This window comes from Prionailurus bengalensis, chromosome E4 (assembly GCF_016509475.1).
Source record: "Prionailurus bengalensis isolate Pbe53 chromosome E4, Fcat_Pben_1.1_paternal_pri, whole genome shotgun sequence".
Taxonomy (NCBI): Eukaryota; Metazoa; Chordata; class Mammalia; order Carnivora; family Felidae; genus Prionailurus; species Prionailurus bengalensis.
The window spans coordinates 40,372,216-40,391,393 of NC_057360.1; the positions used below are offsets into that span (position 1 = coordinate 40,372,216).

Sequence of the window (19,178 nt, forward strand, 5' to 3'; positions counted from 1 at the left end):
GGCTGTAGCTTACGTGCCAGATTGTCAAGCACATTTTGTGATCACCTTCAGGCCTCCAGGGCTCCCTCTCTCCTCTCACTTCCTCTAGCACTTACCATATTCTATGTCACACATTTTGGCATTTTGTCCTTTTGACCCAGCTATTTCTCAAGAGTGTGTTCTTTCTTCCCACGTACATTTTGAGGACCCTGAGAGTAGCAACCATATCAATATTTTATGTACTCGCTCTACCCTAATCCTAACACTAAGGACAATCCTGAGCACCGAGTAAGGGTCTTATAGTTGACTGGGGTTATCATCCCTCTAGTTTTTCTCTTGGTTCAGCATTGCCTATGCACCCTTGATATCTATTCAATGCTCATCTTTCCCCAATGGTAGCTCTCTCAGTGACCCCTCCCCCCAAGAATGGTCTAATTGTACAAGAATGGAAGATGAATAAAAGCGAATTGTGGGAGGTGGCAGGGGTGGATAATTACTTCAGAGCCGTGTCACTGCCAGATGTGGCTACTTGATAGGGCTCACCTATCCAGGTGGCTCCCTGAGGCACGAGGGATGATCTCCCTTTCTTCACCTTGTTCCTCACCTTGGTCTCCCCTTCCTTGCCCCTTGTGGGGAAATCTCACGGCAAAACAGTCCCCTGAGTCACAGTTCTTTTAGTTCATACACGGAGCTGTTTTCCCCAAAGCAATACCCAGAGGACCTGGATCACAGGGGTTTCAGCAGCAGTCTCTGGCGGGGCCCAGAGCGCTGTCACCAGTACACCCTGCTGTGTTGGATCACCAGCTCAAACGCCCCTCACCTTTATTGTGACTTTGCTCTCAAGGACCCCCATTCCTTTCTTCTATCATTCCTCGATGTCTTTGGCCATCCTTTCAGTGAGGGCCACGGCAGGTCTTCAGATTTCTTTCGGACTCACTAGGAGGAGATTAGGATACCTAGTTCTCTTCCAGGACGTTTCTTCACTCAGATGGAAATGGGTATTTTTGAGGGAGGGGTGACATCTTCCCCCTCTAGCCAAGGCTAAGTCCAAGGCCTTGCCCAGCCAAAACTGTCCTCTTACACCCTGTTATCTGTTGAAGTGAAAAGAAAGAAAAGAGTGAGAAGTCTGACAACACACGCTGTCCATCCGAGCGGTGCCTCCCAGAACAGTAAGGGACTTTCGGGTAGGGACTGTTAGAATGAAGTGAGCTGGGTAACCACAGCCTCAAGTCTGGCCCTCGGCCTGTAAACTCACATACTCAGTATCATCACCATTCCTGCTGATTGATTTGATTCAAAAGAACCCAGCTCACAAGAGGCAGATGCATAAACCAATATAACTATCAAGTGGACGAGAACAGTTGTGAGCACAGGCCAGGGGATTCTCTCTTAAAGGAAAAGCTATTCAGAAACCAAATAACACTCAGAAGACTGCATAAGGAATATGTAATAAGAACAAAGGGAGGTAACTAGAACTAAGGAATATTTCACTTGGGTCTTGGTGAGATCAGGGAAAAAAAAAATCTTTGCCCCATGAGAATGCACATCTTTAGTTACTGAAATATTCATACCCATCAGGTCTGAGGTACTGACTAAATGTTAAATTCTTGCTCTCTGTCTTCCTCTTGTTGTCCATCTCCTACATTCTCTCTTCAGTCTGCACAATTAATTAGATTTAAAGGTTCTTAATTACAGTCACACATTCCAAAAAAAGTCGGGAATGGAGAAGAGCTCCTTTAACAGACATCCTATGACTGAGGTTTTGTTAACTGTAAGCTAAAAGAGGTCGACAAGGGGCGCCTGGGTGGCTCAGTCGGTTAAGCGGCGGACTTCAGCTCAGGTCATGATCTCGGGGTCCGTGAGTTCGAGCCCTGCATCGGGCTCTGTGCTGACAGCTCGGAGCCTGGAGCCTGTTTCAGATTCTGTGTCTCCCTCTCTCTGACCCTCCCCCGTTCATGCTCTGTCTCTCTCTGTCTCAAAAAGAAATAAACGTTAAAATAAATAAATAAATAAATAAATAAAAGAGGTCGATGGGTCCCCATGCTTTTGGGCTCCTCTTTTCTGGGCTAAACACCCCTCATCTTCTGGTGATCTTTTGGAAGGTGGCCCGGAAGAGGCTCTGTTGTCGTTATCCCTTCAAATCGAGGGCCCCAAATCGGTCGGAGAGTTCACGATGGTCCAGATAAGTTCATTTCAAAAACATTTATCGAACATCTATCACATTCCAAGCACTGTGACTATAAGGGACTGTGACACTGTCTGCCCGTATCCTGCTCCTGCTACGTGTAGTTTGTAAAAGCTTCACACACCATGGCGAATTAGCCAGCATTGATTCCCAAGTTGGCAGCCAAAGTACTAAAAAAAAAAAAAAAAAAAAAAGGAAAAAAGAAACATATTTTTAGGAAGTTTGGTGAACCCTAAAGGAATAATGCCAGGTCAGCTCAGTCCTCGGAACCTTCAGTGACCAGGTAATTCGAACTCCTCGCCACTGGGTTGCTGCCAGTCTACGTAGCCAAGACTAGCAGCTTTCGGGGACCCGGGCGGGGCCAGCTCTGCCGCGTCGCGCCGCTGCCCCGCCCTCACGCTGCCCCTGAAGTCCAGGCTCCCATTGGTTGCGGGAGGAAACGGTGAACCAATCCACATAGACTTTAACGCCCTGCTCTCGCGATCACTTCCGCCGCTAGGGTCAGGCTCCGCCCAGCTTGCCCGGCATCACTCGCGCCGGTGGAGTCAAGATGGAGGAGTACGCGAGAGAGCCTTGGTGAGCTTTACCGCTGTCCTTGCTTTTAGTCCTGCCCCTCTGCTCACGGTCCTCGTTCTCCCCTGCCCAGTCCCCTGAGGTGCAGGCCGGCCTCAGTCGCAGGCTTGTCGGCGTGGGTTTGTTCACCGTAAGCAGCACCGTCTTGAGCAGCCAGTCGGCTTCTCAGTCCTGTGCTCCCTGGGCGGCATGTGACAGCCTCGCCGCCTCCAACCTGGCACTCTGGTGACCTTGCGTTGGATGAGGAGGTCCAGACTTGGGCTAGTGGGAGCCTGGGAACCTGCTCCCAGCCCAGGACGCGGTCGCCTTGTGCGGGGTTAGTAATAATCCCCCCTGTACGCTGAGGTGACCTTGGACGCGTCCCCGTGCCACGCTTTGATCAGTTCCTGTGTTGAAGAAGGGACAGTAGGGCTCCGAGGGAGTGCCATTCTGGAGGCAATATTTGTATCGGGGGATGTGTCCGCAGGGCTAAGCATTTCAAATGTGTGGAACAGAGATTTTACCCAAAGGGTCTGGATAAACTCCTCTAGGCAGGGGCCTCGTATTCGTGCTTGGAATTCTCCCTTGGTAGACAAGGGGGACAAGAATTATCTGGAAAATAGAGATAGTAGCATGTGTTCTTTGAGAAGCCATGAACAGAAACTCACGTATTCATTCAGTATTTGAATGAGGTCTCTGTGCTCACCACTTTATAGGTTCAAACGAGTAAAAGCATGAGTAAGTCAGGCACATAAAACGGCAGAATTGCTGTAAGAAGTCTCAGGTTGCCTAACTTTAAGGCTTGGGGGGGGGGTGGTTCTTAAGTGAGAAATCAAATCTTGGTTATTTGGGTTAATCAACTGTTTAATTGTGTGAGAGCAAAAGGCAAGGTGTCCTCAATTTGTGAAGGTGCCCAGGACTTTATATTATTCTTGCCAGCAGTAGCCATGTTACCTGCTTTGTGCTTTTTCTTTCTTTCTTTTTTTTTTTTTTAAATCCCTCAACTAGGATACAGGACATATGTTTCAGTACCTCCTGGCTCTTTAAAATTACCAAGGGGCGCCAGGGTGCCTCAGTTGGTTAAGCATCTGACTCTTGACTTAGGCTCAGGTCATGGTCTTTCAGTTGGTGAGATTGAGCCCGGTGTCCTGCTCAGGCTGACATTGTGGAGCCTGTGTGGGATTCTCCCTCCCTCCCTCTCTCTCTCTCTCTCTCTCTCCCCCCCTCCCTCTCTCTCCCTCTCTCTCCCTCTCTCCCCCTCTCTCCCCCTCTCTCCCCCTCTCCCGCTCTCTCTTTCTGCCCCCCCTGCACGCTCTCGCCCTCTCAAAATAAATAAGTAAACTCAAAAAAATTTAAAATTACCAAACGTAATTATCCTTCTTCCTCAGTCATGCTTACATGTGCTGAATTCAGCACATTGTAGACTGCTGTTATCAGCAGCTGTTGGATATATTTTTTAACCTTGTTGAGTTAAAGATGTTACAATGAATTTTTATCTAATCAATTAGGTGGTCCCTTTGTTTTCTCTTAGTACATATGTCCTGAAGCAATAGAGTCAGTTGTCTGGTTAGTTTTGTAGTGAAAACTACTTTGATCTGGGGCACCTAGATAGCTCAGTCAGTTAAGCATCCTACTTTGACTCAGGTCATGATCTTGGAGTTCACGAGTTTAAGCCCTGCGTCCGCCTCTGATGACAGCTCAGAGCCTGGAGCCTGTTTCAGATTCTGTGTCGTCTTCTCTCTCTGCCCCTCCCGTGTCCGTGCTCTGTCTCTCTCTCAAAAATAAGTAAACATTAAAGAAAAGTTACTCTGATCTTCTGTACTGCCCTGTTTGATAAGAGCATTTTCTCAAGTCATTCACCCTCAAACTATAAGCATCTTTTTCCTCCCTCCACACCACCCAGCCTCCAAGCAGGCATACCATAAGCAGTCTGAATTCTTTCATAATCTGCCTTTCCATTCCTGTTGTCACGATCTTACCGGCATCCTTATGCCTTTTACAATACCTTCCTAATTGCTCTCCTTACCTCCAGCCCACTTTAATACATCATATGGACTTAATCATCCTAAGTACTTCTTTTATCATAGGTGTCGTTTCAAAAACCCATAGTCTGTATGATATAATGGAAACGATTTAGAGTTTTGAAGTTCTAGATTTTTGTATTTATTTATTTTTTTTTTAATTTTTTTTATTATACGTTTTTATTTATTTTTGAGACAGAGAGAGACAGAGCATGAACGGGGGAGGGTCACAGAGAGAGGGAGACACAGAATCTGAAACAGGCTCCAGGCTCTGAGCTGTCAGCACAGAGCCCGACGCGGGGCTCGAACTCACGGACTGTGAGATCATGACCTGAGCCGAAGTCGGACACTCAACCGACCGAGCCACCCAGGCGCCCCTAGATTTTTGTATTTAAATTGTACTAGTTACGTATATGACATTGGGAAATTTACTTAATCTCTGTCTGAGACTCTGTTCACCTGTAAAATGAAGAGGAGACACGAATACTTTTTCTGCAAAGTTAAGATTAGAGATTCTACAGGAAAATAACCTAACTTTTTTGAAAATCATAGGTCTTATTTGCATTGAAGGCACCTACAACATAGTTAATACTTAACAAATGAAATCTTAATTGTGTTGTTACTTGTTCCCTGTATTTGTATTTACATTCTTTTATTATTTTTTAAAAAGTTTATTTATTTTTGAGAGAGAGAGAGAGAGCGAGCAACAGGGTGGGTTGGGAGAAGGGACATAGAGAATCCTAAACTGGTTCTGTGCTGTGAGTGTGGAGCTAGTCGGGGCTCAAACTCAAGAACCATGAGATCATGACCTGAGCCAAAATCCAAAGTCCGATGCTTAATCAACTGAGCCACCCAGGCGCCCCTAGTATTTGTATTCTTTTAGAGTCTAGCTTCAATCTTCCTTTTGTATAGCCTGTCACTTCTCTGCAAGAACATTTTGATTTAGCCAGAATTTAGCCAGATTTAGCCAGAAACCATTTCCATCTTGCCTTTGTTTTGGACATCCTCTCTTGGAATACTCTGCTCTCTGATCTGAATCCTGTTGTTCTTTACTGATTATTTTAATCCTCAACTAATAAAATCATTTGGACTAGATCTTTTTTTTTTTTTTAATTTTTATTTATTTTTGAGAGAGAATGAACATGAGCGGGGAGGGCCAGAGACAGAGGGAGACACAGAATCTGAAGCAGGCTCCCATGTGTCAGCACAGAACCCATGAACTGTGAGATCATGACCTGAGCCAAAGTCAGATGCTCAACCAGCTGGGCCATCCAGGTGCCCCTGGACTAAATCTTTTAAAGTTACTGGCCCACCACTCAGAGGGAGCCACTGACTCATTCTCCTTTATCTTTTCTCTGTACTTCCTCTTAGTGTTTCTACCATTCTAAAGAAATTTTCTCAGTCCTTTTTAGTTTCAAAGCACTGCTTAAACTGTTAAAGTGAAATCAGATTGGGGCGCCTGGCTGGCTCAGTCGGTTGGGCGTCCGACTTCGGCTCAGGTCACGATCTTGCGGTATGTGGGTTCGAGCCCCGCGTCGGGCTCTGTGCTGACTGCTCAGAGCCTGAAGCCTGTTCCAGATTCTGTGTCTCCCTCTCTCTCTGACCCTCCCCCGTTCATGCTCTGTCTCTCTCTGTCTCACAAATGAATAAACGTTAAAAAAAAAATTAAAAAAAAAAGTGAAATCAGATCACCTTGGCATTGTGTTGAACCATAGACTGAATCAGTAGATACTGGGTACGGTGTTGAGAGCCTGCAGGTCTAACAAACTCCAGGTGTTGCTGAATTTGCTTTTAGGATCACAAAAACAAACCTTGGGTAGCAAGGCCCCCAAGCATCCTGCTTGTGACAATTGGAATATGTGCCATGTGAGGGGCACCTGGGTGGCTCAGTCCAATAAGCGTCCAACTCTTGATTTCAGTTCAGGTCATGATCTTGTGATTTGTTGGTTTGAGCCCCGTGTCAGGCTCCGCACTGACACTGTGGAGCCTGCTTGGGATTTTGTCTCTCTCACAGGATAAATCAATAAACTTAAAAAATATATAATGAATTTACTCATTCACAGACTTTTTTATAAGCCAAATTCCTAGAATAGTAGTTCTTGTTCTACTGATGACATTATTCAGATTTCATTGTGTTGTATAAGTTAGGTTGCTACATTTGGAAGCTAAGTTTACAAATTTAACCTCTAATTATTGGAGATTAGAGTATTCCAGTGTGTAAATGGACCTGATACAAAGTAAAGTTCCAGGTGCTAACTGGGACTCAGTAAACCCGGAAAGAATTTCATACTTTAAAGAATGTTTAAATTTGTCTCCCTCTGCCCCTATTGAATCTTCATTTTGGGGGGTCTCAACTTTAAATTTTACTGCAGCTGGAGAGCTTACTTTGGTCCCTGGGAGATTGGATCAACATTGATTATAATGTAATTTCCTAAATATTTGCTCATTCACTTTTGCACAGCGCCCAACTTAGATGCAGTAATTATTAAGTGAAAATTAAGTGCTGTTAACACTAGGGAGTTAAAGCCAGTTCCATTCCTTATGGCTTGGAGCTGAATAGATACCAATATGTTCAGAATCCTTTATCTTTGTCTACATGTTTATTTTATTGGTTGAAGTAAGCCCTGTATTGGAATCTGTTGTGTCCCTTGGTATGTTAGCAAAGAAAGTTTTATGGTTTATGAATGAGAAATACAGTCATCTTTTTATTTTTGTTTTTTTTTCCCATTCTTAGCCCTTGGCGAATTGTGGATGATTGTGGTGGGGCCTTTACGATGGGTACCATAGGTGGTGGTATCTTTCAAGCAATCAAAGGTTTTCGCAATTCTCCAGTGGTAAGTGGGTGAATGGTCTTATTTTATCATTTGAAATCTGGGTTCGCTAATATCGCCGGTGGCCCTATCAGTGGGTTGGAAATGTATTTCTAATGTATTTTTGGTTGCTTCTTTATAGGGAGTAAACCACAGACTACGAGGGAGTTTGACAGCTATTAAAACCAGGGCTCCACAGTTGGGAGGTAAGCAGAATTTTTCCATTTGTACTTCATACTAGCTTTCCTTGTTCATTTAAAGACGCAGCTCTGGTTTTTTTTCTTCGTTTTTAGCTTATACCAGTTAGTTTCGTTCAGTGTAACAGCTTGTTAGAAATTACTATAAGTTCTTCTTGATTTATGATTTATTCAGAAAGTTAACTGAAATTGCTGTATCCATTCATTTGAAAATTTTGTCTCTGTCCTTCAAATGCTCAGTGGTATTTTGGTTTTGTTTTTTTCTTCTTACCTAAAAGGAAGACAGTGTGTTTAAAGCTTCGGTTTGTGAGTGTCAAGAGTGATAGCTTCTGGGGTAATATAAAACTGAAGAGAAAGTGATCTCGTTTCGTGAGAGACAAACTGATGATGCTGATCAGGCTTCTCTCCAAGGTTCGGCTTTGGATGTTGCACAGAGGTCATTGCAAAATTTGAAAAGAATTCATTACGCTTTTTAAACTTGGTTATTCAGAAGTTGGGAGAAGAGAGATAAAAAAAACTTAGAGACTATATGCATATACGAAGATACAGTTGGTTTGGAGAGACCATATAGAACACATGAAAAAAATTAAATACTTTTAGTCATTCCTTAGTAATTTTGTGCATCAGAAGAAATAGTCCTGTCTTTGTTTTTAGCAAATTTTTCTTTGGAAGACTAGCTAAGAGCTGCCACTTATGGAGTGCTTGCTGTGTGCCAAGCACTCTGCTAAGGGTTCCCCAGCATTATTTTAATCGTCACAATAACATGAGGTCAGTATTATTATCCCCATTTTCCAGATGAGGGAATCAAAGCTCTGAGAGCTGAAGTGATGGTATATCTTTTTCTTTCCTATGAAATAATTATATCCTCTGGAAGGTAAATAGTTACTCATTTTCCTTTCCTTTAATGGTTACCATGTTGTTCAAGAATGATAAGTTGTATTAAAGCACACACCAGATCCTGAATTCCCAGTATATGCAGAAGTCATATAGGTTTTTATATATGTTTTAAGAGCTGCTTCTGTCATATTATGCTTTTTCAGTGAATGAAAAAACAATCAGGTAATGTTACAGCCAAGAGGAGCTTAAAGAGACATGACCATTAAATGTAATTTGGTATCCTGGAACATAAAAAAGACATGGAAACTAAAGAAATCTGAATTAAGTGTGGACTTTAATAATATATTGATATTGGGTCATTAATTGTGCAAATGTACCATGGGAAATGTAAGATGTTAGAAGTTAGGGAAACTGGGGGGCCTGGGTGGCTCAGTCGGTTGAGTGTCCAACTCTTGATTTTGGCTCAGGTCATGATCCCAGGGTCGTGGGATCAAGCTCTGTGTCAGGCTCAAGACTGCTTAAAATTCTCTCTCTTTCTCTCTTTCTCTCTCTCTCCCCCCCCCCCCCGTTTTAATTATTCCTTAGTAATTTTGTGCATCAGAAGAAATAGTCCTCTCTCTCCCCCTCTCCCCCCCGCCCCCCTCCCCCCCTCCCCCTCTGCCCCTCTCCCTCACTAGCGCTCTCTCTCTCTTAAAAAAAAAAAAATAGGGGTGCCTGGGTGGCCCAGTCGGTTAAGTGGCCGACTTCGGCTCAGGTCATGATCTCTCGGTCTGTGAGTTCGAGCCCCACGTCGGGCTCTGTGCTGACAGCTCAGAGCCTGGAGCCTGTTTCAGATTCTGTGTCTCCCTCTCTCTGACCCTCCCCCGTTCATGCTTTGTGTCTTTCTGTCTCAAAAATGAATAAACGTTAAATAAATAAATAATAATAAAAAAAATTGGGGAAACTGGATGTGGGATATGTGGGAACTCTGTATCTTCACAACTTTTCTGTGACTTTAAAAGTGTTCTGGGGTGCCTGGGTGGCGCAGTCGGTTAAGCGTCCGACTTCAGCCAGGTCACGATCTCGCGGTCCGTGAGTTTGAACCCTGCGTCGGGCTCTGGGCTGATGGCTCAGAGCCTGGAGCCTGTTTCCGATTCTGTGTCTCCCTCTCTCTCTGCCCCTCCCCCGTTCATGCTCTGTCTCTCTCTGTCCCAAAAATAAATAAAGGTTGAAAAAAAAAATAAAAATAAAAAAATAAAAGTGTTCTAAAATTAAACAATCAGGGTGAAATAGAGGAAGAGTAAGTTGTGGTATGAGTGAATTGGGATTGTTTATTTCAATCCTTGGGATTGGTTTTTTAAGAAAGCTATTGAAAAATCTTTATGGTGCCTTGCTTTTTTAAAAATACTGGCATGAGGGGTGCCTGGGTGGCTCAGTTGGTTAAGCATCTGACTTTGGCTCAGATCATGATGATCTCACAGTTTGTAGGTTCCGGCCCCATGTCAGGCTCTGTGTTGACAGCTCAGAACCTAGAGTCTGCTTCGGATTCTGTGTCTTCCTCTCTGCCCCTCCCCTGCTCGTGCTCTGTCTCTCAAAAGTGAATAAATGGTTAAAAAAAAAATTAAGGGGTGCCTGGGTGGCTCAGTCCATTAAGTGGCCGACTTCAGCTCAGATCATGATCTCGCGGTTTGTGAGTTCGAGCCCCACGTCGGGCTCTGTGCTGATAGCTCGGAGCCTGGAGCCTGCTTCCAATTCTGTGTATCCCTCTCTCTCTGCCCTTCCCCTGCTCGTGCTCTGTCTCTCAAAAATGAATAAATGGTTAAAAAAAAAATTAAGGGGTGCCTGGGTGGCTCAGTCCATTAAGTGGCCGACTTCAGCTCAGGTCATGATCTCGCGGTTTGTGAGTTCGAGCCCCGCGTCGGGCTCTATGGTGATAGCTCGGAGCCTGAAGCCTGCTTCCAATTATGTGTATCCCTCTCTCTCTGCCCCACTCCCTCTCACACTCTGTGTCTGTCTCTCAAAATAAGTAAACATTAAAAAAAAATTTTTTTTTTTTTAAATTAACAATACTGGGATGAGGGGTGCCTAGGTTGCTCAGTCAGTTAAGCCACTGACTCGGGCTCAGGTCATGATCTCAGGGTTTGTGAGTTCAAGCCCCACATTGGACTCTGTGCTGATAGCTCAAAGCCTGGAGTCTGCTTCAGATTCTGTCTGTCTGTCTGTCTCTCTCTCTCTCTCTCTCTCTCTCTCTCTCTCTCTCTGCCCCTCCCCCACTCGCGCTCTGTCTCTTTCTCAAAAATGAATAAACATTAAAAAAAATTTTTTTTTAATACTGGGATAACATTTTCAATTTAATTCAGTGAGCATTTGCTGAGCTTTTCCAGTCAAAATCCAAGGGACAGACAACATGGAAAATCACAATTGTATCCTGAAGAGTCTTATATTTTCATAGGGGAAATTTCATGGGGGACTTTTAACACATCCCTATTATTCTTAAAGCATCTTTTGCATTTTGGAATAAGATACTCCAGGTTCATCGTATACTTACCCTGCTCTATCCATGAAGTCAGCCATTTCTCCACATAGCTCTGGCTCTGTTTAATTGAGAATGGTATTTAGAAGCCAAAATCTGGACACAAAGTGTATCATCGCTATTGGGGCGTTGCTGTTCCCAGGCCCTCTTTATAATAGAGCTTGGGGATGTATGTGTGTATATGTGAATACACACTAACCATGATATAAATATACAAACCCAAATTTATATCTGTACATACATGTTGAAAGTCATGAGATGACACTTATACTTCAGTTCCAATCCAGCTGCACCGGATTTATTCTTACCTTCTCTCTTTTTATATGAATACCTCCCTCCTTGTCCTGCTTGGGCTGTGGCACCCCACATCAGGCCACCCTTCCACAAGGATACACTCAACTCCATGCCTGGCTGTCCTTCCTTGAGGACCCTTCCTTACACTGCTTTGGCTCTGGCTCTTCACACTGGGCCACCCCTCTGTTCAGACAGCCTCCTCACCCTTGGCCACCCATCTGTGCGGACATTCTCCTTGCCCTGCTTGGACTCAATGTCTCCATTCTCATCAGTAACCATAGCTTACTCTGGCAGTTATTCTTGGAGGATGGGCAAGTTTCACACTCTTTTGAGGGAGTGGGAGAGCCTTGTTTGAGGAATTTAGTGAAGCAGTTCTAATATACCTAGGCATCAGATCTCTCCCAGGGCATAGAATTACTGAGTTAGAAAACAGAACTAGTTTATTTTTATATAGTATATGATATCTAGTATTGGACCCAGAATGAGAGCTTATGCTATGCTTCAACTGGTTGTATCTACTAGATTTAGTGGATAGATAATGTGAAAACTGGGAAAGGATTTTGGTGATGATTTGGGTCTGACATTTGATGGAACCCAGTGTATCGCCCTTACTAACACACCCCTACTACTTTGAGATTTCAGAGGATAAAGAATAAAGTGACTAGAGCTCTTTGGGGCAGTTTTTCTTCTTTAATCATGATAAATGTAACAACTCTTAATATGTATAAGTCATGTGTGCTCATTTTAGAAGATTTGGATAGTAAAGCAAGCACAAAGAAACTAAGTCATGTGCTATGTCACCCTGAGATGCCGACAGTTAAAATTTTAGTGTTGTCTTTCTACATTTTGTGTGTGCTTGTGTATGTGTATGTGTGGGTGTTTGTTTTCTATTTGACAAAATGGTTATTGAGTTTAGGAGAGTTTAAGTGCGAAGTAACTTGATTTAGTGTTGGTTTTAGTTTCATGGTTGAGGAATAGAAGGAGAGGGGAAAGATAATTTCTCTCCCCTTGATGTTCCACAATTCTAACTATTTGTATCAGTCATGAGCCACTTTAGCATGTATTGGCTTACACCTATAATACATTCCAGGACAGCTGGATTTCTTTAGTATCCCCATTGGCGATTTCATAGAGTGTATATATGCTCAGTGACACTTAATGAAAGAAAAAAATAGAGGTAATGTAGAGGTATAAAAATAAAAAAAGGAAGAAACAGTGTGGCTTTGTTGTGTTTATTGCCTTTTGAACAGAGATACAGAGAGATTTGAATGTGTTTAGCCTGACTCTTCTAGGCCTGCTTATTTCTTTTAGGCTTTGGGCCATTGCTAATTTTCCAGCAGATAAAATACAACCCAAGCTTTATTAAAAAGATAAGTATTCTGCGTTTTGTTCAGTGCTTATCCAAACTTGTGTTTGCATGTATTAGTTTAGAGTGTGAGAGTTTTAAGAATATAGTATTGTTAAAGTTATTTTGGCTGTAATATTTTAAATATAAGATGAAAAGTGAAATTTTTGTTTGTTTTTTTTTTAATAAAATAGGTAGTTTTGCAGTTTGGGGTGGTTTATTTTCCATGATTGACTGCAGTATGGTTCAAGTCAGAGGAAAAGAAGATCCCTGGAACTCCATCACAAGTGGTGCCTTAACAGGAGCCATACTGGCAGCAAGAAGTAAGCAATCATTATTAAAAAGGGGGGGGGAAAGTAACCAATCATTATAGACACACTAGTAGAAGCAAGACTTTTTGGAAAACCTTGTCTATCTTAATTTAATGACATTGGTAATACATAAAACCAAGCATCGAGTAGTTTAGAATAGCATGAATGTATATGGTGACATGGGGAGGGGGGTTGGGAATAGGAATATCTATTTATTTGGAATATTTGAGAATGAGAGAGTGTGGAGTTCTGACCTATACAGTGGTTAAGAGCATTTCAAGTTCCAATTCTGCCATTTACTACTGTGTGACTAGGCAGTTTGCTAAACTTTTTGTGCCATAGTTTCCTCATCGGGACTCTAGAGTTAATAATCATACCTGCCACATAGCATTGTTAGGAATAATGAGTTTAGAACCGTCTTTGGATCTTTGGAACAGAAAGCAACTCAGAATTTATGGGGGGTTAGTTGTTTAGGCCAGGGATCAGCAGACCTTTTCTGTAAAGGGCCGGATGGTAAATATTTTAGGTCTTTGTCAACGGATACTCAGCTCTGTGATTGTAACATGAAAGCGACCATAGACTATATGTAAATGAATGAGCATGACTGTACCAATACAACTTTATATAAACAGGCAGTGAGCTGGATTTGATCTGTGGGCCTTAGTTTGTTGACATTTGGTCTTAGCGAGAAAAAAGGTGGGGAGGGAGGGTAGCATGTAGCCATTTGGACAGCTCTTTCCTTTACTATATCTTATATTAAAGTAGATTTCTATTAAAGCAATCTCTTTGTTATTAATCTCTATTAATAACAATCTCTTTGTTATTAATTTCTATTAAAGCAATCTCTTTGTTATTAATATTCAGATGGACCAGTGGCCATGGTTGGGTCAGCCGCGATGGGTGGCATTCTCCTAGCTTTAATTGAAGGAGCTGGTATCTTATTGACAAGATTTGCCTCTGCACAATTTCCCAATGGTGAGTCTTCTTTCTGCTTACAACCATAGCTCAAACACTGGAATGGTCTCCTGATGTTGAGAGAGAACCTATCTTGTCTGCTAAGATGTGTTAGTTTGTGATTTCTACATTTGCCATGGTTCACGAAGATTATGATACTAGGCCCTGGTTGCATTTGAAAAGGTAGATGTGGATATAGTTATTGTGTTTAACCACAGTCACCAAAATGCTTTACTGAGATGGTTTGCTGTTGATTTTTCTTACAGTTCTCAGTTTTTGTCAGTGTTCGTGTGCTTATTCTAAGAAATTGCCAAGTCGTTTTATGCTTGAAGAAATGTCCTTGCAGATGTATTAACAATAATGACAGTCGACAACCTCTTACTGTATGTGTATGTGCCATGCCCTGTTCTAGATGCTGGGATATAGTGATGAACAAGGACTTACATTCTGGAGGGAGAAGACACACTAACACATTAACAGATAAATGAGATTTGATTGTGTTGCTTGCTGTGAAGAGAATGAAATATAGTGGTAGAAAGTGGCTGTGTTTGGGAGGGCCACTTGAGGGTTGGCAGGGAAATTTTTTTTGAAAAGTTGGTAAAGTAATTTGTTGCTAATTGTTCTTACATGGTGTATGGGGAAAAGTTAAATTATGGGTTAAGTGATCGTTACACGGTCACGGAATATCTGCTTAGCTGTTAAATTGTGCACTTTCTTACAACTGCAGAAAACTTCATTTGTCTGTAAAGGGCCAGCATTCCCTTTGTCTGTAAAGGGGCAATATTCCTTGACATTGGAAGGAAGCAGAGAGATAATTGTGAGGATTTTAGTCGGAAAAATTTGACCTGGCATTTGGGGAAGGAAATATGCAGAAGAGCAACACATGTTGAAAATTATTTTTGGAGCTTGGAAAAGATTCAGCATAGAGTTAGGAATAGATCATAGCTCCCAGTTTGATTTGATTTCCCTCAGGCGCCTAGCAAGAGATTCAGTGTCTTTTTGGCACAAGTGTCAAGCACACTGCTCCGTAGATGCCAAGGATGATCTGGGGACCTCCTGGACTGTCACCTTCTGTTTCTGGTTTTTCATCATTACTTCTGAGTTAGTACTCTGTTAGGATAAGCACTTTCTAATTTTGCTTCGTAGTTTGTTTTTACCTACGTTAATGTGAAAGGCTTCACATAAAACATCAGAAAATTTTCATTTTTTCAGAAATTCAGAGATTGATATAACAAAAACATTAGTTACACTGCCTTTTTTTTTTTTTTTTTTTTTAAAGTAGGTTCTTCACCCAACACGGGGCTTGAATTCATGACCCCGAGATCACGAGTCACATACTCTACCGACTGAGCCAGCCAAGTGCCCCATGTTACATTGTCTTATAGGAATTAATCTTGGTTACTTTGCTTCAGGCTTTTTTCCTCAGAAGAGATCTTCAAAAGAAGTGCATTTTGGGGCGCCTGGGTGGCGCAGTCGGTTAAGCGTCCGACTTCAGCCAGGTCACGATCTCGCGGTCCGTGAGTTCGAGCCCCGCGTCAGACTCTGGGCTGATGGCTCAGAGCCTGGAGCCTGTTTCCGATTCTGTGTTTCCCTCTCTCTCTGCCCCTCCCCCGTTCATGCTCTGTCTCTCTCTGTCCCAAAAATAAATAAACGTTGAAAACGAAAGAAGTGCATTTTACTTGAGACAGGAGATGTGTTTCTGAAAAGCTGTGCTGGGGAGAGGAATCTCTGAAGGAAGAGTTAAGCATATTTTTCCAATTAACTTACATGAACAAGTTTTTAAAACAGTGACCAAAATTAGATAAAACTCTAATAATGGTTACCTTTGGTTTACCTGTTTCACCCAATATCTTCTCTAGTTCTCTGAAATGAACAGAGAATGCCTTTACAGTGAAAAATAAATATATATCATTGGATTGAAGCATTGAAAAGCTTCAGGGAATTTTACCACTGCTCTCTTTCTCTCTTCTTTGTAGTTACTTTTTGGTCTCAGTTTCCCTGAAAAAAATAATTGTAATTATTCCCATAAAAGTCTTTTTTTTTTTTTTTTTTTTTTTTTTTAAGAACCACATTTTTTTCTTAGTTCATAGGTCCCCTCCCATCCTTTGAAAACTAAAATATTACAAGACCTGGAGCACTTGGGTGGCTCAGTCGACTAATTGTATGACTTTGGCTCAGGTCATGATATCTTGGTTTGCAGATTCAAGCTCTGCGTTGGGCTCTGTGCTGACAGAGCCTGGAGCCTGCTTCGGATTCTGTATCTCCCTCTGTCTCTGCCTCTCCCTTGCTCTCTCTCTTTCTCTCAGAAATAAAATATTACAAAACTTTGATCTACAACAAGCTAGGGAATGTCTTCCCATTCCAGAACTCATTCTCTATTTCATTGGGTATATAAATTGGATCACTGAGTTCTCTTAAAACATGACGAAGATACTTAAATTAGTGAAAATAATTTTAATTTTTTTTTTCCAACGTTTTTATTTATTTTTGGGACAGAGAGAGACAGAGCATGAATGGGGGAGGGGCAGAGAGAGAGGGAGACACAGAATCGGAAAGAGGCTCCAGGCTCTGAGCCATCAGCCCAGAGCCTGACGCGGGGCTCGAACCCACGGACCACGAGATCGTGACCTGGCTGAAGTCAGACGCTTAACCGACTGCGCCACCCAGGCGCCCCGTGAAAATAATTTTAAATAGCTACTGAAAAGTATGTCAAGAGGTGTGAAATTCTTCCAATCTTTATAGCAGCTTGTTACAGCAATTGCTGTAAAAACTTGAATTTACCTTTTGGGGCACCTGGGTAGTTCAGTTGGTTGAGCATCCAACTTAGGCTCAGGTCATGATCTCGCAGTCCGTGGATTTGAGCCCCACATCGGGCTCTGTGCTGGCAGTTCGGAGCCTGGAGCCTGCTTCGGATTCTGTGTCTCCCTCTCTCTCTGCCCCTCCCCCACTCACGCTCTGTCTCTCTCAAAAATAAATAAACACTAAAAAAAAACTTGAATTCACTTCTTGCTATAATTAATCCATCTGACTTTCCTGGCATAGCAGTTGAGAGCTGTTCATTCTGGAACATAAGGGAAGCCAGTCTGTCATGTTATACCAAATTTGGAGGCACTCTCATGAGAATTAGGCAGCAGAAATTCAGATGACCGCTCTAAGGTAGCACCTTATTTTTATTGAGTTGAGCGATTTACTGTCTACAAACACTTGTTCTTTTTAATTGTGTAATATTCAGGTGGTTTTTAAGATTCTTTTCTTTCTTAATCGCAGGTCCTCAGTTTGCTGAAGACCCCTCTCAGTTGCCTTCAGCCCAGTTATCATCCTCACCTTTTGGAGACTATCGACAATATCAATAGGACTTCTTTCCCAGGATTTCTTTACCAGAATGAGCTGTAGTTCAAGAAGGAATTTCAGAAGATAAGTTATGGTCTGCTTTTAAAACCATAGGTGGGACAGCTATGGCCAAATAGGCTTTGAAGAGACACTTAGCTCTTTTTTCTATTTAAAGGAACATGGGGGGGTGGGGGCAGATGTGAAAAGATAATACATTTATTTATTCACACTTGGATTGCATTTGTGATAAAATAAATGTCTAATATCTTTAAAAGAAAATATAACAAATGCTTAGAAGATGAAGGACCAAAGGGCAAACAACAATGAAGCATGACCATCATTTCCTTGGGGACCTCTCTGCCTGGTTTTGTGTGTTTTGTCAGTCAAACAATAAAAAAACTGCTGGAACTTGCTCGCTCTTTTAAGACGTAGAGTTCTACTTTCCATCCTCGAATACTTCAAATATTGAAAAGTACATTGAAAATTGCATGTTTTATAGTGAGGCTCTCATGTCACTTGAAGCAAATGATGTATGAGAAGAATTACACAGAGTTAACATGGATCATCTCACAGTAAATACTTTCTGCTTTGAAGGCTGAGGTAAAATATCCTCTACTTTGAAAGTGAAAATGTTATTTCTTGGTTTTGAGGATGTCGGATGTAAAACTCTTTTTACCTTTGAGGCTCCTGTGTCTTGATTTTTGATCATCAGCAACCTCACCAGAAACAACTTCCTTCCAATTCTATATGAAAAGAATCCATGGGGGCTATAGTAGCACTGGAAAAGTGTTTATTATGTGCTTGAAAATAAAATATATGCTGATTTTAATGTGTCTCAAGTCCCCTGAAGCCAGTCTTCATAAAGGGTGTATTTTGGGGTCTGATTGGGTCTGGAAAATGGGTTAGCATTTCAGAATAGGCCATTTTACTGCTTGTATTGGAAATGACATGTGGCCTTACAGAAGGCATGAGGCTGTTCATCTGCGTGAAATGGGGAACAAATCCGTGTGGATGGAGTGAACACACATTTCTCTTTTAGCCCAGTGCCATACGCATAGTAAGCATTTAATTGCTAATTGTAGTTTGATCTTTTTTATGTTTGGTAAGATATACATAAAATATTGTGTATCAGTTTAACCATTTGTAAGTGTAGAGTTCACGGGCTCACGGGCATTTAAATACAGTGCAGTATTGGTGTAATCATCACAATTATGTATATCCAAAGCTTTTTCATGATTACCAACACAAACTTTGTATCCATTGAACAATAACTTCCCATTTCCCCTCCCCAAACCCACCCCTAGGCCCTGATAACCACAATTCTACTTCCTGTCTCTGAATTTGCCTACCAGGTAGCTCTTATAAGTGGAATCCTACAGCATTTATCCTTTATCTTATTTCATTTAGCATAGTGTTTAAAGGTCTGTGTTGTAGCATGTACCGAAATTTCATTTCTTTTGATGGCTGATTAATATTCCATTGTAGGTATATGCCACATTTTATTTATTCCGCCATTGACGGACACTTGAGTGGCTTCTACCTTTTGACTACTGTGAATAATGCTGCTATGAACATGGGTTAGTCCCTGCTTAAAGTTCTTTAGGATATATACCTAGGAGTGGATTACTGGGGCATGTGGTAGTTTTAGGTTTAATTTTGTGAGGAACCACCAAACTTTTTCACAGCAGCTACACCATTTTGTGTTCCCACCAACAATGCACAAGGGTTCCAATTTCTCCACATCCTTGCCAACATTTATTTTTCTTTATTTTTTAATTTTTAAAAAGTTTATCCATTTACTTTTTGAGAGACAGCATGTGCACTTGAGCAGGGGAGGGGCAGAGAGGGGCA

At 42.0% G+C, this 19,178-nt stretch overlaps 1 protein-coding gene across 1 annotated transcript; it reads left to right on the top strand.

The window, feature by feature from the left end:
• The first annotated feature begins 2,638 nt into the window (after positions 1–2,638).
• Positions 2,639–18,156, top strand: TIMM17A (translocase of inner mitochondrial membrane 17A). The gene is made up of 6 exons (XM_043567646.1): positions 2,639–2,740; positions 7,472–7,571; positions 7,690–7,753; positions 12,927–13,055; positions 13,908–14,018; positions 17,265–18,156. The coding sequence occupies exons 1-6, from the start codon at positions 2,715–2,717 to the stop codon at positions 17,348–17,350; spliced, it is 516 nt and encodes a 171-aa protein (XP_043423581.1). The 5' UTR covers positions 2,639–2,714; the 3' UTR covers positions 17,351–18,156.
• Positions 18,157–19,178: the final 1,022 nt, after the last annotated feature.

Bases quoted from the DNA above. Each gene is read 5' to 3' on its own strand.
- TIMM17A (XM_043567646.1), top strand. From the start codon at position 2,715: ATGGAGGAGTACGCGAGAGAGCCTTG. The intron at 2,741-7,471 runs GTGAGCTTTACC...TCCCATTCTTAG, and splicing joins GAGTACGCGAGAGAGCCTTG to CCCTTGGCGAATTGTGGATG. The intron at 14,019-17,264 runs GTGAGTCTTCTT...TCTTAATCGCAG, and splicing joins CTCTGCACAATTTCCCAATG to GTCCTCAGTTTGCTGAAGAC.